This window comes from Acanthochromis polyacanthus, chromosome 8 (genome assembly GCF_021347895.1).
Source record: "Acanthochromis polyacanthus isolate Apoly-LR-REF ecotype Palm Island chromosome 8, KAUST_Apoly_ChrSc, whole genome shotgun sequence".
Taxonomy (NCBI): domain Eukaryota; kingdom Metazoa; phylum Chordata; class Actinopteri; family Pomacentridae; genus Acanthochromis; species Acanthochromis polyacanthus.
The window spans coordinates 12178295-12200170 of record NC_067120.1 but is presented as its reverse complement, the minus strand read 5'-3'; the positions used below and the strand labels follow the sequence as shown (position 1 = coordinate 12200170).

The window sequence follows — 21876 nt, the reverse complement described above, 5'->3', positions numbered from 1 at the left end:
ACTGTCTCCTTGCTTGTAAAAAAAAATGAAAGGAATGTAACCTTCCAGGTCACCATCTTGGAGGTCTGTCTTCTCTGTAATATTACTACAGCCCATTTTAGGCTAGCTGTGTTGTTGATTTTCCATAGCGTGGGTGCACTTTGCACAAGAAGACCTTCAGAAGCTGATTCTTGGCAAGCATTGTGGATTCTGACCTCTTTCTAGCCATTGATAGCAGTGCTATTTCAGCAGTTTCACTTCTCTCGGTGTACTACAGTGGCAAATCAGCACAACTCATTCTACAGCAAACCATTTGTTTGTTCATGTGGGAGCCGAAGTCTGGTGGGGAGTCTAGTGGTGTGTTTCTTTGTCATCTTACAGTATGCAGTGTGGAATTGTCACCCTATAACAAGTGTAATCACCTGTGTTTTTGTTTGATGTGTGGGCCGAGAATGAGCATTGATCAAGCTAAAAAAAAAAAGAGGTTGCCTCAGGAATAATAAAGTAAAGAGAAATCTGCAATGACACCCTTTCAACCTAGAGTCAGTGTCTGTGTTTATGAACCAGCTTCGGTTTGCTGTATTTTGTCAAACTGACAGTAAATCTAAAATAAATGAACAAATAAATTTACATCAGTAGTGTCTGAGCTGGGACATGTGTTACTTGTATACTTTTAATAGAATGGAATGTGTGTTCTCTTCCCTTGACTGTTTAGAGCTCGATGGTGTTGTATAGAAAGGGGTCCTTCTGTCCAGGAGGCTGATTGATAGACCTCTTTGTTTTGACCTTTGGCTTCTAATAGGAACCATATGTTAAGGCTTCATACGCAAGCAAACCTATATAAGTGAGTGCATGTTGTTATTCTAAGAGGTTCATATTGGCTGAATCCTTCCAGGCAGTCTCTGTCTGATCGACGCTGTTCTTTATAATAAACTCATTATTAAGCAAATCAGTGTCAACGGACATTTCTTCTTCACCTTTACATCATGGATGTCTGAGAAACTACAAAACACCTACTTCTGAATGTCTCATTGTTTAATTTATAGTTTTGGTTTCGATCGGGTTCATTCATCCAAATATTTTCAGATAGTTCAAAGTGAAAATTCAAAGATCTCCAAAGTCAGTGACGGTGTTTTCCGAGAGACCAAGTTACAGTTACTTGTAATGCAATCTCAAACTTCACACTGCAGGTATAAAGTTCATTATTGTTTTCTTTTCTTCACTGAAAGGATTCATTGTTTTGGAGTGCAAACCTAAAAGTATTTTGTGATCACACTCATGACTAGTGAATCATGAATTGTACTTCCTTCCCTTCAGATGTTTCACTTTCCTGCTAGGTGGAATCTTTCCTTTACAACAGACACACAGGCACGTGTGCTGCCTGTGTTTTTTTCTCTGTGCTGTCTAGATAGTTTTGTTTTATCTTGATTTATCTCTGTTCTCACCGATTCCGGTAGGGCGGGAGGAAATTTGATTTGCAAATAACCGGAGGTATTGTTACTGTTGAGCTGTCGAGGTTGCAGCACATTGTGCACTGTGAATGGCTCTGCAAATGAGAAGCATCTTTCCACGAGCCATAACCTGTCCTGCTGCTATTGGCTGCTGTGACACTGTTAATGAGGCCGGAGAAACATTACATCAGCCGGGCTGATGAGGGGAGTGTCATCGTGGCCTTGAGCACACTGCAGAGGAGTTGGCAGCCTGCTGGTACACCTAATGGGAATGAACATCATGTTCTCACAACGAGGGGACGAATCAGAAAAACTTGAGATAGGCCATGAGAAATAATCAAAGGTGCACTCTTCAAGACAAAGCAGACTGATTTTCCACTGCTGGCCTTTTAATACATACTTTTCGAGATGTCTCACAAATAGCAGAATCAGACTTTTCTCTGGCCAGAATACACAGGAGCAAACCCATCCCCACATGTAACTGTGTATGATTAAGTCTGCCTGAGACTGACCCTGCAACATATCAGCTCATCACACTTTACTTTCAGTTGTAATTATCAGCCAAGCAATCGTTTGTATGTCGTTCACTAATTAGGAAAAAAAATTGTCACCAGTTTTTCGTTAATATTATTATTATCATTGTTATTATTACTATTGTTGTTTCTGTCATCGTCATCATTATTATTCGTATTATTATTACTTTTGAAATCCATTTCTACTTCATACTTGCTACCTTTTGATATTAGTCACTTTATTTAATCTGATAGAGAAACTTTCATGGTCAAACAGCCACACAACCAGCACATCTTAAGCTACAAAGTATAAATGATTGAAATCAGGGGCAGGAGGCATAAAAAACATCAGATAGCAACATTTTAAAATCTCCAGGGCTTGAGGAGGAATCAAGCCCTGCAATACTAAATAGTCCACCCACCTTAAAAGAGACATTGTGCCTGAAACTAGTTCTGCCACGACTGGTATGTAGGCTACATATGCGACTAATACTGTCAGCTGAATTAGGTATTGCATTGTGTGGTTTAAAGGAGAGAAGGCATGTAAAGATTGCTTGGAAGCTTGAGCAGATAAAATAATTTAGAAACTGAGGTATCCTAATTTAACTTGAATCCCATCCAACGTGATATGACAGCTGTACATAACAGTGAATTTGGGTTTGTTATTCTTTCAAAAAGTGTTCTTTTGCCTTGTTGAACTAACTTGTGAGGAAACCTATGGATCACCTTACTGTTGGATATGTTTATCTTTGTGAAAGCCCTCCGTCTCCTAACAAAGTGAAATGTATCAGTCTGGATTGTGTCCAGAGAAGACAGGCGACAGAAGGGCAAATCCAGCCAGAGAACCTTTGTGTACATCAGTGAGCCAGAGCAGATGGTAACAGCTGTCTTCTTGCTTGTAATAAAATGAAAGGAACTGAGCTTTGTTGGTCACAATCGTGCAGGTATGTCTGCGCTGCAATATTGTTACAAACTATTTTTAAACTGCCTGCTTTATAAGAGATCAGGATAAAATTGCTTTTAATCGCACTCTAAATCAGAATCTGTACATTGCAGGAATAAATTTGAGCACTGAAATGCTTTTTGTTTTTCTTAAAATCACACATCGTAAAGATTTATTCTTTTACAGTGCACTTAAAAACAGCCTTGTTGATCACACTCATCATGGTGAATCATGACTTTTACTTCCTTGATGTCAAACTGTAATTCATTTACCAGCATTCATTTTTTTAGACAGTCTTCTTTTGTAACATGCAGACACTTGTTCTGTCGTGTTTTCTGTGCAGTCTACGTGGTTATTTTTCATACTGATTTATCTGTGTTCTGTCTGAGATCTCATCAAATCCAGTAGAGCCGGAGGATATTTGTCTTGCAAATAACCAGACGCATTGTTACTGTTGAGCTGTTGAGGTTGCAGCACATGGAGTCATGTGAATGGAAGCATCCTTCCATGAGCCATAACCTGTCCTGCTGCTATTGGCTGCCGTGTGATGCTGATAATGAGGACACAGGAACCTTGTTTTTACAACCCAGCGGTTAATTTGCAACGACAATTGAGTCTATATGCACAGAAACAACATCATTAAGCAAAAATAAGAATATTAAAAGATCGCTTGAACATTCTACGACACCTGCGCCATGACTGTTAACTTGCTGTAGTGTAAATGATGTGTCAATATGTGAGCACTCTCAGGAACATGTGCAGCTTGTGTGTCTGATGCAACTCAGGCAGTCCCTCGGCTCAGCGTGTAGTCGCCGGCCTCTGGGAACGTTCAAGAGTGTTTCATCAGAAACTACATCCTGAGAGATCACCTGCTCTGCTCCCTCTGTCACCACAACTCACCGTATTGTCTCTGAGATGTTTCAAAGTGGTAAACACCCTGTGGTTTCACTCAGAGGCAAAAAATAAAATGTAAAAAACGCATTGCATTTGTCTTTTACAGTTTTTGGCATATTTTAATTGAGATTATGTATGTAATATACATCTTTTTCTTACATATAGATTTTTGCCAAACAGAAATTCAATGTTAACTACAAACATGAGACCATATTATTTGTTGTGCTCTTTTGAAAAGATTAAATTTTAATCAAGAAGCAACAGTACAAATATAATGGTACACACCCTTTTGTGCTCCTCCTCAACTTTGAACTGTTTATTACTTTCTTTGTCTATATTACCATAACATCCTTATCTCCACACAGGATATGAACCTTTTGACTAGTTACCCACATCGACAGCCTCTTCTTTAGTTGCTTACCTTAAAAATAGCTCAGATTGTCTGCTAAATATTTAGATCATAATGTATTTATGTATATTCAGTCTATAAAGCTTTATCACATACCACAAGTCATGCACTGAATGTAATTTCAACTGTTGAACATAATAAGGAATAGAATAGAATAGAATCACTCTATTCATCCCCAAAGGGAAATTCAGTTTCAAATGTTTCAAATTCAAGAGTTAAAAAGAGTATAAATTTGATCAAAAATAAAGTTTAAAATGATCAGAACAATAATTAAATACATAAAAAATAAGACATGACTGTGTATTCACACATATCCAGTAAACAAAAATACTTGCGAGTTTTAAATTTTCTTTCAAAGACGTTTATTCCCTGATCTGTGGCCTTAAAGGAGAGAGTTCTAAAGTGGAAAATGATACAGATCTGCCAGTAAAATATATATTAAAAAAAAAAAAAACAAATTAAAGAGGCAGCAGATCACTTTTGAAAAAAAAGGAGGATCAAATCAATCCAGTGGCTTCATTCTGTGTAATCATTCACAGACCTGACTACCACAAACAGTCCTGCGAAGGGAATTCATGGTGTTTGACAATCTCTGATCCTTTTCCTGAAAACCTCTGTCCTTCAGAGCTGCACCACCTGTCTCACAGCTGCTCTGTGTGTTTCATACTTAATTTTCGCTTTCCAGATTTGTGTTGCCCCTCGATGCCTTTTGTTGGCTGGCCTCGAGCCGTAACGCCATGGTAACTGGAAATAGGGGACATGTGAGAGCGCTCCGCAGGGAAAAAACCTCTGCCTCCCCTCCTATGTCAACCCCCCCCCCCCCCCGCTGACGAGCATCTCTTTACCTGTGAAGGCCCCTGAGACTAATGGAAGCCACCAACTTGTCTAGACTGAGCAGTGGCAGCCACACTGGGACACATAAATGAGACTCCAGCTCACAGGTGAAGAGGGACAGGCATGATGCAAGTGCAACAAGAAATGAACTCATTCAGGATGAGTGTGGTGAGAGTGGAAGAATTTAGGATTACGATAAGCATCTCACCGTAATGGTTTTACTCTAATGCAGGGAGCTGAATCAGACTTGACTGGTGCTATTATAGGGTTGAAACCCATAGACAAATATGAAAGGCAGGACATGATTCGTGTTAAGAGATGAAACCCAGGCTGACTGCAGGTAATGACTGACCTGATTTTAACTTTGCTCAGCTCAAGTCAACCATTAACTTTATTAGGATGAAGTCAACAAACAGCAATCCAGTGCTGTGGCGGTTTCTTTCATAGCAGCAGTTTCTCTGTTGAAGCTGCTTTCTCTGCATTTTACTTTTCTTGGAGGGCATGCATCCATCCTTCGTCTCCGTACCCGTCATGTGAAGAGACTAACCATTAACACACTTGGCCAGTCTGTCACCAGGATGTTGTTAAGTTGTTTTTCTTGTGGCAAATAAAGTTTTATTACAGAGGAGTGCTCCCAATCATTGACTTATATTTGATCCAATTCAGAGGCCAACCATGCAGAAGTCCCTAGTGAGTAGTTTACAAGATTATGGAGAGGTGCATTAGGATAAATTAGGTCATGGGTGCAGTGACCTTTAAGAAACACGAAGGTGAAGGGAGGGAAGTTGTGGATTCACGAAAAAAAAAAACAGTTTGAAGCCTGATTTTTATTTTAATGTCCATGTAATGATTCAATATCCGATTCTTTTACGCCCTGAAGGATAAGAGAGAGATCAGGTTTGGGAACCAGAAAAGAAGTGAAACCGAGAGACAGTAAAGCTCACACTGGTGCTGTCAGTCAGTGAGGGCATAAACATGAGTTAGTAGATTTGAGGTGGCAGCAGCAGCAGCAGCAGCAGCAGCCAGCTGGCAGCCGGACATTATGGATACAGCCAATAAAAGCGAGAGAGTCACCAGCGGGAAAACATCACATGTGTAGAAAAGAAGCCGTGGATAGACGGAGGGTGTGACTCCGCCTATTGATCAAAGACCATCCTCCTCCCTTTTGTCTTTCCTTCAGCTTGTGAACTTCTCCAAAAAACCTCGTGGACTCCGGGCGAGCCGCGCCAAACCTTTTTTGGGCAGGCCCTCGTTTCGTTTTGTGGGATTTCGGCGCATCCGGGCTGAACGACTCCGCAAGCAAGAGGCAAACAATTTCCACGTCTTCTCTCACAACTTGTGTTTCATGGAGTCCTTGTGGAGAACATTTATCACAGCGGCGAGGTAAGAAAACTTATCAACGACTCGGTATCCGTTCATTAAAAGACGACTCTGACCGAGATTGCGAAAAGCAGACAGAAAAGACGCATCTGATCTGAGCACAAACAAACTGCGTCCCCCTCAGAGAGCATCAACGAATGTGAAACTATTTCACACAGCCTCATAGTAGCCTTATTGCATCCCCGGTGTTCGAAACGGTGTCCGTTGCCACACTGTGGTTTTCGTTTTACCGACGCGTTCGCAGCCTGTGTGGAAATGACTCGCACTGCGATCGAAAGTCGAGCTTTTACGCGTACAATATTTTGACATGGTTTGCTTGCTATTGATCTGAGCAAGGCTGTTCATATAGGCGCAACAACACAAACATTCCCCCTGAACAGCAAATTTAATGCGAATCAGTAAGTACAAGTTTCCAGCAGGATGACAAAAGAGGACAAGAAGAAACTTTTACGCGCTGAAGTTCCGTTTTTATGTTTGGGCATGAATCATTTTCATTGAAGGATATAACAGCAACTGGGAAGGAAATGATTTTTTTTTTTTGCATGTCATGTGAGCTTGCTGACATCTTACAACATATCTTGGCCCGACGCACTAATTGGTGAACAGTTACATGATTAATGATTGTTGGACGGACTGGAGAGAAGCGAAGGTTTTTTTTTTCTTTCTTTTTTTCTGGCACTTTCTCGCGTGGCTTGGTTTGAGGCCTGTCAGTTTGCTTTCGGAAGTATCCATCACCCTTGCCCTACACACACACACACACACACACACACACACACACACACACACACACACACACACACACACACACACACACACACACACACACACACACACACACACACACACCAGATTGCGGCTTGGAGTCCGTTGCAAACTGCTCTCGGATAAAAAGCCATCACTCTGTACTGTTGAGGAAGGTGTCAACAGGATGAGCTGATAACATCTGTGCGCTCTGCAGGCCTGTGCGCTGCCATGTGCCTGGATTCGGTCCTAAAGAGGCCAGCTAGAGTTAGAATTAGGTGGGTTTTTTTTTTTTTTTTACTAAAACCCTCACCATAGCCTGCAGATATGTCCCCGATGTTATTTTCATTTCATGTATGTACAACGTCCTGACATGGGCACAGCTGTTTCAACATATAGCCCACTGCCAGATGTTCTAGTGTGAATTTAGCAGCTTTTCAGAAAGACAGCGGGGATGCCAATAATACATTTTTAGAAAACAAAAGCATTTTTTTTAATCCTCTGTGGCCTCACTGCTTCATGCACTTACTTGTAATGCAGGGAAACAATCACAAGCTGAGTCAGTGCTCAAGTTGTTGCATTACACTGCCTTCAGGTACCTCTTGGAAACAGCAGTTTTATATTCACCAGCCTTAGTTTGACATGATGAGTTTGTCATGTGATCAGTTTGCTATAAGTGCTGTCTTGGATCATGACAGTCCCAGTAATCATTGTCACAAAACACATGCTGCAATATTTGACATGGAACTTTAGGGGCAAAAAAGGGAGCAGAGAGGAGGCATTTCTGTAATATTCCATGCTTGGTAGATCTTTAGACTTGCTGTATGTGGCTGTACTGCAGAAATATTGAACAATTAGTCTATCACCAGGATGAAACTAGCAAATTTTGATCACTAGTTATATCCAGCTGCTGAAATGCAGGAAAAATGCTGTTATTTCTTGTCATGTGTGATACTTAACAGGACTTTTTTGGACTGTTGGTCAGGCCTTTTTAGGCAAAACATAGTGACTTCTGTGATAAAATAATCAGCAGACGAACTGAAAATGAAAAAAAATGTAGGTTGCTGCTCTACACTGAAGAAGAAGTGTATGAAAAAGGAACTAGGTTTGGACTGACGGGCTGTGGCAAGAGAATGCAGAATAGAAAACCTTAAGTTCACTCCTCTGCTGTTTTGTGTCAGGATGTAAATACAAGATGAGAAGTGCATGTTAGATCATGTGATGCACGGTTCTCAATATGACTGTGCAGACACGTCGAAGATGAGCCACATTAAAATGTTAGCGCGCCGAATATGACTCAGACATAGCTATTATTTCAATCTCACTGTAACTCTCACATTTGCAGTCGCAGCCTTCACGTGAGCGCTGCCTTTAATCACATGTGCGTTTGTTGCCACCACCTAAACCAGTTGGGCTGGAGGTGGCACAGTCAGAGCTGATCTGTTTTTTGCAACACAGGCCAACTTTCACATCGGCTGTCTGTGGGGAAATGTTCTCATTGTTTAATTTCCTCATTCACTGATGCCCATTACATAAGCGCTAAATTATAAATCAACCTCACACCTGCGCCTCGTGATAACCTCTTTGACGTGTCACGTTTGCTTTACAGCCTTCATGAGCATCAGCTGATGAGGGTGTATGTGAAATATGTGCTTCTTAAAGTTTGCCAGAATGCTTCAGGCTAGTACTTATCTAATGATAACTCTGTTATTTGTGCAATTTATGTGCTATCTGCTATAAATCGTACTTTTCTGTCTGTTGTCTGAGTTTATTCATGATAATGACTTAACTTTCCTGAGCTAACTGTTGTTTTTATACTTTCAGGTCTGGAGCCACATCAGTGCAGCATCCTTGCAAAGTTTCCACATGATGAGCAGCGAGTCGTTGCAGAACCTCACTGACCCGTCGCTTCGGAACAAGATGCCATTACTTGAGGGGACAGTTGCATCCACAGGACTGTCAAAACCACAAAATACGCCCGGCTTCCTGGGGAAGCAGACCCTGCAGTACAATGGGGCCTATTTTACCTATGACCCCAGAGCAAAAGACGGAGCAGGGTTCAGTCCCCCATGGAGTGTCTCAAAGACATCTCTGCTGGACGGCAGAAGTCCTGTGAGTCACCTCTACAGCATGGAGGGACAAAGCCACATAATTTACAGGAAAGACAGCAGCTCTTCAGAAGAAGGCCATTCTTCCTCTTTGCGCCATGCCCCTGTGCAACAGGGCTTCATGTTATACACTAAAAGTCCTGAGATCAGCAGTCCTACAGCCACCACTTCAAAGCAAAAAACTGGAGGAGAGAATTTACCCTCCCCCTCTGAAAACTCAGTTTACTTGGCAATTCCTAAGCCAGTTTACGGACACAACCCCTGCTGTAATGAACTGGGCTGTATGATAGGACGACGATACAGTACGGAACACGGCTCTCCGAGGATACCAAACGCTGTGTATGAGCACGACTGGACGCAAACTGATGCTCACTACACCGAGAGGCCACAGAGGAAAGCTCAAGACACAGTGCTGCAGCAGAGGGGCTTACAGCTCGAGTCCAGTGCAGAACCGCTGAAGAGGATGACTGTGGAGGCTTACAGCCCAGGTAGAGCGAGGCCTGTGATTGAGCCAAGCTTCAGTAGTTACCCCTGCACCCCCACTCGCTCACTGTTTGGTTCTTTAAGTGAGCATAGCCAGCCTCCACAGACTTCCCCCAGAGGCTACCCTGGCCTATACCCCTCCCATCCAACATATGAGCATATGACCTCAGAGGTTTATCAGGACCGTTCTCTCATGTCCAAATATGGCCAACTAGCACAGCACCCAGTGTTTTACTACCCCCAGGCAAACGGTGAGGTAGAAAACAGGACACAGTGTAAAGATAGTGGCAATAAGCAGAGAGAAGATGGCCCTGTTATTCATAAACACATAATCTCAAACCCTCGGGAGCAATACATAGTGCCTCAGCCACTTCATGCTGAAATTCCTTTGCTTAGCCCTGAGATGTTGCCAAGTCATCCCTTTATGCATGGTTTTGACTATCCATGTTATGCAGTGCCAAGATTACATTTCAAAGCAAACCAGATTGGGTCCCCCCTAAAAAGGCAACATGCATCACCTACTTTTCACCCCAGTCGCATAAATGTTTCCCCTTCCAGTCAACATGTGGATCACCCCATGGCCTCTGCAGCCAGTCTACATAAAGACAAACTCAACACTAGCCGGCATGTTGACCAGTTATATGGTTCCTCTGCGTTCCTACATGTGGGCCAAACCAGCCCAGTCAGACGTGTCAGCCAAACGTCCCCATCCAGCATACAAATTGACAGATTTTTCTCCCCCTTCACCAGCCTGCACATAGACCCAACCCCAGTCCTTCCGCCAGCTGGCTTGAGCATGGACAGAGTCCTGGACTATTCTTCTCGTGAAGCTCAAAGGCCTTGCTCAAAACCACCAAAAAGTCTTCCTGTTTCCCCAGCAACATGGCTCCCCCAGTCGCCCAATCACAGCTCAGATCGAGTCCGCACAGATGGACCCAGCAGTGCAAATGTCCGAAAAATAATTCATTACCCTGCTGGTGCAACAGGAAGTAAACACAACGACTCTGTGTCCAGTTCAGAAACCAGTCCTCACAAACGGTGCCTGAAGAGGAGCATTTCTCATTCATCCCAGCATATCAAAATAAAAGAAGAGGACGAGGATTTATACAAAGTAGAACTCACCAAGAAACTGCAAAAAGTAGAAAAGGAAAATATCCATGTAGGAAATCAAATGGACTCTCCTCCTATGCCAGTTATTGATAGGGTTTTCAGTTTGGCACCTTACCAAACATACCTGCAGGCCTCTGGAGTGTTATTTCCAGGCAGGTTACCTCAGAGAGCCATCGAATCTGAGCAACATGAAGTCAAACCCAAGATAGACATCAAAGAAAAGAGGCCAGATCGAGATCAACAGCAGTCTGTTGTCCGTCAAGGTTCCAAAGAAGTCTGTCCGGAGACCCCAAGAGAGAACACTGCTGTGGAAGACTTTGAAACCAAAAAGATTAAAGTAGAAAAAGTAGATCCGTCAGATATAAACCACTCTGTTCAGGCTCATATTGGTCAAAACGACTGCAGGAAAGTGACAATCAAAAAAGAGCGCGAAGAGTGTGGTTTAAGTGACGCTGGACCCGCGTTGCTGAAACAGAAATGCGAGCCTGATGAACTTGAAAGGAAGCCCTCATTAACGGATAAAAATGAGACTTCTGAAGAGTGTAAACCTGCTCAGCTGACTGCACAGATGAACTCCTCTCCTCAGGGTGACACACACGTACTGCACAAACACACCAACGTCCTTCAACCCAAATCTAGTTCTCCACTTCAGCCGTCGGAGAGCAAAATAGGTTTCAAAAACATTCCACCCCATTGTCTTAAACTGTCCAAATACAAAATTATCATCCCTGATGGCAAGCATAGCAGCCCTGCTCCACCTCCAGAGATGCCACCTGCACCGCCGCCGGCCGAATTAATTAAACTAAAGCTCCAAATGCCGGTCCGCAAGCACTTCTTTGAACTGCACCATTCTCTCTGCAAGCTGGTATCCAAATCTGTTTTGGCCTCTGTGGAGCAGGAGCTCAAAGACTGGTTGTCTCAGTTGGAAATGACTGAACCTGCGCCTCCGTCCTCCAAAGGGCAAAAAGTGTCGTGCTTGTTGGGGGTAAAAGCCAGAGAGGTGTGGCTCAACGAGGAGATGAAATCTGCACTCCACAAGGTCCTCGAGAGGTTGAGAGAGTACACCATGCAGGAACGCTGCCCTTTTCCGCACGTCATGCGGACGGGAGCTGTGTTTCTCCCCATGCTGGTGGTGAAGGAGCTTCTGTTTCCGATGGTCCAGGGCAGCTTCATCGATCAGGTCCTGCAGGAGCACAAAGTGGAGCTGCGACCCACCACGCTCTCCGAGGAGAAGATCCTCATCCAGCTTCACAAACGAGCCTGCTCCTCCCGGCTCAGGAGGCTGATGTCCCTCAAACACCTGCCTGACATCTACACTGATGCAGTCAACCTTTTGTATTACACCTGCGTCTGCAAACAGCTGGGTGAGTACCTAATCACCTCAGATGTACCGAGGTGCAGGAGAAAGTGGAAAAAAAACTGGGTAGTGCAGACATATTATGTTGGTTACAGACACTTTATTGGGGTATTTTCTAACTTAATTCCAAATGTGGGATTATATTGTGATAATTAGTGTCTTTATTACTTGAATACCAGACTGTAGAAGCTGCAGATGTTGCACTGAGCAACTCTTTGCTAATTACCCCTCATGAGGCAATACTGGACACAACTATGTATTTGACTAATAGTGAAGGGAAGAAAATATTCATGAAGGTGATAATAAATTAAAAGTAATTTTATTTTAAGGCTGTGCAATCACATGCACACATAAACTAAAGGCTTTTACAGTATTTTACAGGTGTAGCACCAGCAACCCTCGGCATTAAAACTGTAATCCATGTCATCAGTGACTTGCAGTTTATTGGTCAGGCTGCTGTGAAAATAGAATTAAAAAGACAAAAAATACGGCCTGTATTTTGTTTTTAGTGTTAATTCTCGTCTATCACAAGTCGTCGTTTCAGAGAGACGTTCACCAGATCTTTATTTCCTTATAAATACTTTGAGAGATCACATATCTACTTTGATAATTTGACCACATGATGTACACAGCATGACAACCAAAGACTACTTCCTGCCCTAGTTTGCAGATTTCTGGAAATCCCCTTTTGGTACACAGTGTTATTTCATGATTCTTCTAGATTTTATTATCGAGCTTTATAATTTGACTGGTGTCTCTAGCGTGGTCTTATAGTGATCATATTTTCTGCATTATTGGCCCTTTTTTGTAAAGAACTAATCGCAGTAAAGAAGAAATTTTCAATATAAAATCCATTTATTTTTTACAGAATCAACCTCACCTGATGTCCAAAAGAAAGTCCAGGTATATTTGTCTTTTATGTTGTCCCTCAATCTCACTACTCTTTGCTTTTTCTGATTAGAAAGTGAGAAACCTTTCTGCTAACCTTCAATAACCAATCACAAGAAGCTGCATGATTACATTTTACTTGTTGTTTGCGGGGCAGGGGGCACTGAGTTGGGCTGGGCTGCTTATGGATAAATCAAACTTTCCCTTCTGAATTTAATATCTAACAGAACTTAAAGACAGTGATGCAGGCTGTGGGATGGCATTAACAGAGGAAGGAAGTGGCAGGCTGCTACACACACAGGGCTCATCGGTGCTGTGTTATTGGGTTGGAGTGAAGTTTCCAGAAAGATGGTGCATCGCTGCTGTTTAACGGACCAGTTCCGGCAAAAAAACCCACATCTGTGCTGTTTAGTGTTAGAGAGAGACGTGGTATTAAACTACTGTTGCATGAATGTTGATTTGTATTTAAAGTTCAGGGTTGTATATTGTGGGTGATAAACAGTCCAACTCTCAAAACAAGGATCTTGAAGTCAGCGTGTCTTTATTCAGGCTGTGCACAGGATCTCACACAACACCAGGTTATGGGAGACGAGTTCCCCAAACAAGTGGGATGACAATATTTATACGTTTGTACCACATTCTTTAGCTACTTTAAGTTCTGTCTGTTCTCAGTAGTTAGTCTTTTGCTCTGTCATGGGGGAGAAGTACAAATCTCCTTATCTATCACAAGAGTGTAACTCTTCCTGCCCAAGATTCTGGGAGTGTAGCTCTCTCCTCTCAGGCCACTCGTACACATTCCTTTTCTGTGCCGTCACACTGATCTTTAACCTCTCATAAAACAGGAAATACGATCCTCAATATTTTTCCATAGTATTTTTTACACAGTCAAAACGAGAAGTTTACATACACTGTATAAAAAGACTTTTTTTTTTTTTCTCGCCGTCTGATATTAAATCATTTTCCTGTTTTAGGTCAGTTAGGATTACCAAAATGATTTCTGTTTGCCCAATGCCAGAAAAAAGAGAGAATTTTAACTTTGCCAAGGAACACGGTGGAGTTATGTGACGATTGGCGTACATTTGTCTGTCTGTGCACAACATTACTCAAAAACGGAGTAACAGATTTGGATGAAATTTTCAGGGAAGCTCAGAAATGACACAAGGACAACCCGATTAGATTTTGGCAGTGATGCAGCTTTTAGTCTGGATCCACGGATTTGTGAAGGATTTCCGTATCATTAGGAGATATCAGCATGACGTCACTGTAACTATGACGAGCAAATAAGATAAGATAAGATAGACTTTATTGATCTCACAAAGGAGAAATTTACTGTTACGGGGCTCTTAGGAACAAAAACAGAGGAGTGCAAAAAGTCACGAAGGTGCAAGTACAAGATAATAAATATTGCACATAACAACTACACAGTAGTGTTATACAGTCTGAATGCTCACGCGATTACGATCCTACTACAAATCAAAAATTCCGACTTATTGGGACTTAGCCGTTAGAAATCATACAAGGAACAATTGAGTAAATTGTGGGGCTGTTTCCGAGGCCTATCATTTCCGCTACATATTTAGGTCACCCGTTTCGATATCCGTACACAACGCACACATGCATAACACAAGCCTGTGCACAACGTAAGGTCATTTTTTTTAAATTAAAGATTTCATCCGTTAGAAATGGCGACTGAGCAGCCTTGGCGGAGTACCGAATTACTGTCTTCAAAGTCAGAAGCTTGCATACGCTAAGATTGCGATGCCTTCAAACTATCTGCTGAGGTCCAAATGATGATGTCATGACCTTGAAGGCTTTTGATAACATTTGAATTCATTGGAGCCACACCTGTGGGTGTATTTTATTTCACTGGCTTTAAACTCTATGACTTGGGTCAAACGTTTTGGGTATCCTTCCACAAACTTCTCACAATAGTTTGCTGTAATTTTGGCTCATTCCTCCTGACAGAACTCATGTAACGGAGTCAGGTTTGTAGGCCGCCTTGCTCGTACATGCCTTTTCAGCCCTGCCCTCAAATTTTCGACAGGATTGAGGTCCGGGCTTATTGATGGCCACTCCAAAACATCGACTTTGTTGTCTGTAAGCCACTTTGTAATTATTTTGGAGGTATTCTTGGGGTCATTGTCCATTTGGAAGACCCATTTGCGCCCAAGCTTTAACATCCTGGCTGATGGCTCAAGATGTTGCTTTAATTTTTCCACATAATGTTCTTTCCTCAGTGTGCCATCTATTTTGTGAAATGCACCAGTCCCTCCTGCAGCAAAACACACCCACGACATGATGCTGCCACCCCCGTACTTCACAGTTGGGATGGTGTACTCACATTGCAAGCTTCCCCCTTTTTCCTCCACATGTGACTGTTGTCATTCAATTTTAGTTTCTTCAGACCACAGGACATGTCTCCAAAAATTAAGGTCTTTGTCCCTGTGTGCATTTGCAAACTGTAATCTGGATTTTTTAAGTTGCTTTTGGAGTAATGGCTTCTCCTTTGCTGAGTAGACTTTCAGTCCATGACAGTCCAGGACTTGTTTCACTGTGGAGAATGACACTTTTGATACCAGCTTCAGCCAGCATCTTCACAAGGTCCTTTGCTTTCGTTCTGGGGTGGATACCCACATTTCACACCAAAACACGTTCATCTCTGGAATACAGATCCCATGTCCTTCCTGAGCGATATGATGTCTGGACATTCTGACAAAGTGTAAACTGAGTTACAAATCAAAGCCAGATTCTATGACTTGACCGTGTTCAAACGTCTGAAAGTTTCTTTAAAGATCTTCTAAAAAATCACCATGAGAAGTCAGCTTTCGAGGGATTTATTTGTTGACAAGAATCCAGGAGTAATTCTTAGCAGTGATAACACCCCGAGAAGAACTGAAGATACTGAGCTGTGCTTCGTCTTTTGTGCTGTGAGTGTTGGTCATTTTTCCACGCCTATAGGCCGTCTGATAGGAGTGAGAGTTTTGACAGCATTATACTTTTCCAAATCTATTAGTCAGATCATGATGTCAGATTATCATATTTCATCCTGGATCTCAAGACATGCGCATTAAGTTGTCATTAGGTCATCTTTTACGGAGAACATGCCCAGACATGTTCAAATTTTTTGCTCCGCATCTTACCCTTATTATTTTGTGATAGATTTCATGGATATTATTCCAACATATGTTACATGTCTCAATACTTTACGTTTACACCATTATGTCTTGAGTACATATGTTTTACTTTTGGTTTTTAGTCTAATAGCATTTGCCATAATTATATCATCTCTTATTTTTAGCACATTGTACTCAAAAATATTACACTACAATTCCCATGCTGTTTATACTTGCATATACACACGTGGACAAAATTGTTGGTACCCCTCAGTTAAAGAAGGAAAAACCCACAATTCTCACTGAAATCACTTGAAACTCACAAAAGTAACAATAAATAAAAATTTATTGAAAATTAAATAATCAAAATCAGCCATCACTTTTGAATTGTTGATTAACATAATTATTTAAAAAAACAAACTAATGAAATAGGGCTGGACAAAAATGATGGTACCCATAACTTAATATTTTGTTGCACAACCTTTTGAGGCAATCGCTGCAATTAAACGATTTCTGTATTTGTCAATGAGCGTTCTGCAGCTGTCAACAGGTATTTTGGCCCACTCCTCATGAGCAAACAGCTCCAGTTGTCTCAGGTTTGATGGGTGTCTTCTCCAAATGGCATGTTTCAGCTCCTTCCACATATGTTCAATGGGATTCAGATCTGGGCTCATAGAAGGCTACTTTAGAATAGTCCAACGCTTTTCTCTCAGCCATTCTTGGGTGTTTTTGGCTGTGTGTTTTGGATCGTTGTCCTGTTGGAAGACCCATGACCTGCGACTGAGACCAAGCTTTCTGACACTAGGCAGCACATTTCTCTCCAGAATGCCTTGATAGTCTTCAGATTTCATCGTACCTTGCACACTTTCAAGACACCCTGTGCCAGATGCAGCAAAGCAGCCCCAAAACATTACTGAGCCTCCTCCATGTTTCACCGTAGGGACAGTGTTCTTTTCTTCGTATGCTTGGTTTTTGAGTCTATGAACATAGAGTTGATGTGCCTTACCAAAAAGCTCCAGTTTGGTCTCATCTGTCCAAAGGACATTCTCCCAGAAGCTTTGTGGCTTGTCAACATGCATTTTTGCAAATTCCAGTCTGGCTTTTTTATGAGTTTTTTTCAGCAGTGGTGTCCTCCTTGGTCGTCTCCCATGAAGTCCACTTTGGCTCAAACAACGACGAATGGTGCGATCTGACACTGATGTACCTTGGCCTTGGAGTTCACCTTTAATTTCTTTGGAGGTTGCTCTGGGCTCTTTGGATACAATTCCAACGATCCGTCTCTTCAATTTGTCATCAATTTTCCTCTTGCGGCCACGTCCAGGGAGGTTGGCTACTGTCCCGTGGGTCTTGAACTTCTGAATAATATGAGCCACTGTTGTCACAGGAACTTCAAGCTGTTTAGAGATGGTCTTATAGCCTTTACCTTTAAGATGTTTGTCTATCATTTTTTTTCGGATGTCCTGGGACAATTCTCTCCTTCGCTTTCTGTTGTCCATGTTCAGTGTGGTACACACCTTTTCACCAAACAGCAGGGTGACTACTTGTCTCCCTTTAAATAGGCAGACTGACTGATTATGAGTTTGGAAACACCTGTGATGTCAATTAAATGACACACCTGAGTTAATCATGTCACTCTGGTCAAATAGTTTTCAATCTTTTATAGAGGTACCATCATTTTTGTCCAGGCCTGTTTCATTAGTTTGTTTTTTAAAATAATTATGTTAATCAACAATTCAAAAGTGATGGCTGTTTTTGATTATTTAATTTTCAATAAATTTTTATTTATTGTTACTTTTGTGAGTTTCAAGTGATTTCAGTGAGAATTGTGGGTTTTTCCTTCTTTAACTGAGGGGTACCAACAATTTTGTCCACGTGTGTAACTGTTTGAACAGATAAACGTGGAACCTTCAGGAAACGTGGAAATTTTACCTGAGGATGAATCGGACGTGAAGGTCCACAATTGTCTTTGTGATATCTTGGCTGATTTCTTTCGATTTTCCTATGATGTCATGCAAGGAAACGATGTGTTTGTGCCTTAAAGTACATCCACAGGTGTGCCTCCAATTAACTCAGATGTTATCAAAAGCTGTCAATGCCATGACATCATCATCTGGGCCTTCCCAAATAGTTTGAAGGCATAGTAATCTTAGTACACTTTGAACAAACTGTCCTATCTGACCTAAAACAGGAAAGGTTTAGTCTGATTTAATGTCATACAGTGAGGGAAAAAAAAGCTGTGTGTCATTTTATACAGTGTATGTAAACTTCTGGTTTAACTGTGTATAAAATGCCAATCTATGTTTTTGGTAAGATAAATGAATCCCCTGAAAAAATAAAAATAAAAAAGCCAAAATATGTTCATCTGTGACTTCCTCCTCTGCCTGTCTGTAGGTCTCAACCCTTTTGCTGCTACTGAAGGCTTAAATCACGAAAAAGGGTCACGGAACCATTTTTTATTTTTGTTAAACGGACTCAGTGAAAGCAGTCAGATTTCTTAAAACTTTGATTCCCAACATGGTTCAAAAGTGATCCACATTCAGTGGAAAATGGATATCTCTTGAGCCATGTTGTGCATCAAAGGGTTAAAAAAAGCTTGAACATTCAGCAAATGTTGCTCAAACTAAGTAGCCGTAGCTAGTGCGTTTGTTTTCGCCTATTTTTAGTCGCATATTTGGTGCTAGTGTGTAATCTTGGCCGTGCAAAGGAGTGTCTAAGGATGACTCGCGCTAAACTACAGTGACCTTCTTTATCTTGATGAAGAACTTATCACCTACTTTAGTCGTTTGGCTGCAGAGGACTGACTTGGGAGAAAGATCAGTTGTTGATTTTAGTCTTTTCATGGGATTTGATGCCACTAAAGAAGATATGACTCCACTTTACATTTCAGTATTTGATTTGCTTGATTAAATGTCTGTTCCCTGCTGACCTTATTATTGGTTCACATTGTTTGGGAGCACCTGACTTTTGGTATCTGAACGTTTTTCCTGTCCCAGTCTTACCTCATTGCTGTTTTATTCCCGACCGATAGCACCCCTCGTAGCAGCTGACTTTTTCCCCCCAGCCTTCGTGTTTACTCCCACAGCCTTTTCTTCCGTCTCTGCTCAAACGCTGTTTGATGGTGGAGGATCATGCTGCCCAATCACCATGTGCCAGCTGATATTAATAGAATAGTTTCTCCTTCTTCCTGTGTGCTGAGTAAGAAGTGCTCTGGGAGAATTGGTTTGTCGACCTGTATGGAGGTGTCGGGTGCTGTGGCAGCCAGCTTTCGTTTTAGAAATCATCAGATGGGGGGAAAAGTGAATATATGTATATCTTTTTTTTCTTGGGTCAGAAATCTATGAAAGCCCTTTTCTGATTTGCACTTCACTTGAATCTAATGTTTGCCTGAGCACCGAATAACATCTATAAACTCTTCCCATCTAGCCAACAACCTGATTCATATGTCGTATACATGCATATATATTTATTTTGACCTCTCTTAATTGCTGTATTCCTTGTGTTGCAGGATTAGATGGGGATCGAGATTGCAGAGAACAAGATGGAGGCTCTGAGGCGTCTAGCAGCATGCAGGCTCCTGTATTTCCAGACATCGCTGCATCGCCACCATCGCCCTCAGAGTCACACCCACAGAGATACATGAAGAACCAGGAAACTCCACCACAGTGGAGCAGGAACAGGACAAAACACAGAGTAAAGAGCAGTTCGAGGCGCTTGTTTTTAGACAACAGTTTGTCAGATGCAGAAGACGCAGGAGACATAGAAAAGATAGTGGTTGGAGGTGATCCGGATACATTTAGAAAGGAAGACGGGGGTGCTCATGAGCCCCAAAGCATTGGGGATAGTGGAACTGATCATATGGTCGCACAGGAAGATTCTTCACTCGTTCAAGAAAGCACAGAGAATTCCTGGACGTGTCCTTTAACGCCGGACCAGCTGTGTCTGTCTCCCAGAGACACAGAGGAATCCTCTGCTCCGTGGTCTGTAAGTCAGTCCTCAGGTCCAGCCACAGCTCAGGTCAGGTCCAAGAACCGCTCAGGCATGATCCTAAAACTGAGAAGGATGCTCGGTGAAGGGATAAAGAGAAAAAGGGCTCGATACCAAGCAGTGTCCGAATCCCAGGCTGATGATGTGGAGGGAGCGAGCAGCGAGAGGGACCTTCACAGGAGAACGCACAGGTGGAAGCGAACAGGCGGCTTCTCCCACCACGCATTGAGGCCCCTTAGCAGCTCCTCTAAAAGAAAAGCCAGATCCCTCCTGAAGATCAAATACTGTCCCTATTTGTCGGCCTGCCACAGTGCCGAACACAGGAGGCGGTGGGTGCTGCGGTCGGCCGTCCAGACGGCTCGTAGGGCCATGAGGTTCTACTACCCAGACCTGGTGGGGAAGAGAATCCGCCATCTGTACGAGGAAGACGACAAATCAGAGGTGTGGTACAGAGGAGAGGTGCTGCGTGTCCACGAGGCTCATAAAGACCCTCTTAAGACTATATTTGAGGTCAGGTACGACAGCGAGCCAGAGTGGAAGTACTATCTAGAGCTGATGATGGACTACAAAAAAGGCTGGCTCAAAATCGAAGACTAATTTTAAATGGTTCCATTTCTTATTCTCTCTTAACCTGCCAACAACAGGCTGATATCCGCCTGGCCTCCTCAAGAATGAAGCTGGACTTGATATGTTTTGTAATGAGGCCACTGAAAACATTCCTTGTCACTTGAGAGCGCTGCGTTGCTTTCTTCAGGGATGGGCTCTATATCCAGTGTGCATGTCTATAAGCTTTTGCCATCCTTGAAGCCCAGTAGCGCTTTAACTTTATTCACAAATTACACCCTCGCTGTGCTTGATTGAATAAAAGACTATAAATTGAGTTGTTACTATGAATATTTATTTTTTTCCCACCTGTGTTGAGAAATTAATCATTCTGAGTGCAGTGCATGTTCTTTTTTTGCAGCAATTGACATGAAGTCGTTTTTGTAAGGCTTTCACTGTCAAATGGTGCCAGACTCATGTATGTAGGTTTACAGTGATGCAGTGCCAGTCATGTGTGCCTTTTTCAGAGTGGAGTTTTGACCCTGATGACTGCAGTTGTTTTGGTTTTTATGTATGTGTGTGTGTGTGTAACTGAGGCTGGCATTAGTGTAGTCATGTACCAAGCTGAGGTCTTTAAGTGACACAGACTAGGATGCTCCCATGTCGTAGTGTATTTAATCACTGTGAGCCTTAAGACTGAACCTCAAATCATACTAAGATTTTGTATAATTTCTGACTTCTGCGGATTGTGTTGAATATTTGTAATACTCTTGTTTTGTCATGTTACTATATAAATACTCAAGCTAAACTTCACATTGCTAAATCGTTGTCGCTCATTATTACCAGCTACATCTTCTCAACTCACCATGTAGAAATGAAAATCAATGTAAATTTTAATGCAATCTGGGAAAAATGTTGGCATCACCGCTATTGTAATCTTTCATCCTAGAGTGAATGAATCTGGCTTAGTGTCAAAAATAATGTGCTTTTCACCCAATATCAGAGTGGGTGTCAAGTTGCAACTGATGAAACAAAATTCTCGAACTAGCATTTTTGTAATTTTTCAGAACAGAGCTCAAGTGTGTACCTTCAAATTACAATTAGTGTCTTTGTCCCCATCCAGTGGCAGAATGTCTAGCTGCAAAAG

At 42.1% G+C, this 21876-nt stretch overlaps 1 protein-coding gene across 1 annotated transcript; it reads left to right on the top strand.

Moving 5' to 3' along the window:
* Positions 1-6125: 6125 nt before the first annotated feature.
* On the top strand, positions 6126-21542 carry c8h15orf39 (chromosome 8 C15orf39 homolog). Its single transcript, XM_022190279.2, has 3 exons — positions 6126-6405; positions 8968-12208; positions 19708-21542. The coding sequence occupies exons 2-3, from the start codon at positions 9010-9012 to the stop codon at positions 20781-20783; spliced, it is 4275 nt and encodes a 1424-aa protein (XP_022045971.2). The 5' UTR covers positions 6126-6405; positions 8968-9009; the 3' UTR covers positions 20784-21542.
* The last annotated feature ends 334 nt before the right edge of the window (positions 21543-21876 follow it).